The sequence below is a fragment of the Pteropus vampyrus genome, unplaced genomic scaffold (genome assembly GCF_000151845.1).
Source record: "Pteropus vampyrus isolate Shadow unplaced genomic scaffold, Pvam_2.0 Scaffold75, whole genome shotgun sequence".
Lineage (NCBI taxonomy): Eukaryota > Metazoa > Chordata > Mammalia > Chiroptera > Pteropodidae > Pteropus > Pteropus vampyrus.
In genome coordinates, this window is record NW_011888856.1 from 617311 (window position 1) to 619357 (window position 2047).

Below are 2047 nucleotides of genomic sequence, written 5' to 3' on the forward strand. Positions count from 1 at the left end.
TGTTGATGAGAAGAAAGGGGTGGGCAATTTGGAGCAGAGGCTGCTCTCAGGGACTTCCTGTCGGCAGCGAGGGTTCTCCCATCCGGCCAAGAGCACTTCCTTTTGGCAGCCTCCATCTCTACTTAGGAAATTTCAATAAAGACCAAGACAAACTATCAAACAAGGAAGCCCATTCCCTACTGATTCGTTACCATGGTCTTGGAAGACATTCTAACCCTACTAGCCGACCTCGGGATGAGTGTATTACTGTTCTAGCCCTATTATTTGGGATGCTGGCAAATGGAAAAGAGGCATCCATCAACTCAATACCAGTGACTAACAGGTAGCGGAAGCCAATGAGGGGCTTCTCGGGGCAATTTGGGGAGGGAAAGGTAGCAACATGCATAGGTAACACCTATACCTCTTCTGTGAGAGCCCATCTCATGGCATCACTGGTGGGTGGCCTCTGGACTTCCCAACAAGTGTTGCAAGCCCTTCCTATCTGTGCTGACCCCACCCGATCTTGATGCCCAGACTAGTTACACAAGCTGCTGACCCTCTAGTGAGTCTGCTTGAAACACAGACCCTTCCTCTCCATCTGACGGCAGGTCACACCCACCGCCCTTGGGTTCTGAGCCTTTCCTGGTGTGCATAAGATTCCTAATATTGGAACATTTGGTTTGGTTCCTTTGAAGAAGCATATTTTTCCCGGCCTTCACACCCCAACCTATACGGTGAAGGCTGCTTTCTTTGCTATGTGCCGTTTCTCTCTGAAATCCTCCCTTTGGTGAGCAGTACTGCAAAGGTGTCAAGAGCATGGATTTTAGCATCCAATTGCCCAGTTCAAACTGTAGCTTTACCATTCACCAGTGGTGAGACTGGGAAGAGGACAGGTCAACCCTGTGCCCCAGCTTCCTCGTCAGTGGAACAGAGACGATGCCAGCAGCTTACCTCACAAAGCTGTTAAGAGGACTGAATGAGTCCGTATGTGTAGCAGAGAGTGCTTGGCACACAGGGAGCCTTATGTAAACATCAGCCATTGTTACTATTTCTCTTCTTCTCATCATAATCCTGCTCTGAGAGGCAGCAGTGGTGAGTGCAAGTACTTTGCATTTAAACTTGAATAGAAGTGTGGGTTAAAATTAGCTTGTAGCACCTTTGGGGCAAGCTGCTTAACCTCTCTGTGCCTCAGTTTCCATATTTGCAAAGTCAGGCCAAAAAAAAAAACCTACTGCCTAGGGTCATCATGGGGATTAAAGGATTTAGTTGTTTGGTCTGGATTTCTCCAGCCTTGTGCACTAGGTACTCAAAGCACAACCCTGTGTAGTGTGTTTTGTAATGGACGATTATTGCAATTGGGAGCAGTGGCTGTGAGAGTAGTTCTCTTTCTCTCTCCATCCCCCTTGCCCTGGCGCCTGAGAAACAGAGCATCCCCATGGCAACAGCGGCAGCTGGTCCCTTGATAAGAGGAGCTAGAGCCGGGCAGCAGCAGCAGCCACTGCAGTAGAGCAGCCGGCCCAGCTTCAGGCAGGACACGCGCCCTCCCTGCCTCTTCATCCCAGCACCTGCACTGATTGGTAAGTGCTTCGGATTTTCACTTGGAGAACTTTCGTGGGGAGAAAAGCAAGTTTCTGATAAGTTACAATTTCTTTATTGTTGCTGGGACAAAGGAGGCTGTAGGAAGTGGGAGGGGGGCGGGCTGCTTTCTGAAGCTGGGGCTGGGTAGGGAGCAAGAAAAGTCACCACTTTCTAATCATTTTTCCAAGGGAGCTGGAGTCCTGTGGTTCGTAAGAGCCAGAGTCCTTACAAATTAAAGTGGGGAGTTTCAAGATGAAGGGGAAGCCTTACTTTCCAAGGCTGGGAGAGTGCGCTTATCAAAAAAACCTCTCCATGCCCTACTTCAAGGAACAGTCAGTCACTTCTCCAGGAATGCTGCAAATTTAGGTCTTCCAAACGAGCAACCTTGACCTAAAACGTGGCACTTTTTGATCTGAATTCAATCCTCAGGATAAAAAGAGACATGACAAAGGCTATGAATTTTACATAACCAGAGGGCACTGTAACCAGA

The 2047-nt window shown here is 48.7% G+C and overlaps 1 protein-coding gene across 1 annotated transcript in view; it reads left to right on the top strand.

Annotated features, from left to right (window-relative positions):
- The first annotated feature begins 1414 nt into the window (after positions 1 to 1414).
- PPP1R17 (protein phosphatase 1 regulatory subunit 17) overlaps positions 1415 to 2047 on the top strand; it is a 17745-nt gene continuing 17112 nt past the window's right edge. Inside the window, 1 exon segment of the mRNA XM_011362465.2 lies at positions 1415 to 1552. Coding sequence (XP_011360767.2) covers positions 1415 to 1552 — 138 coding nt within the window.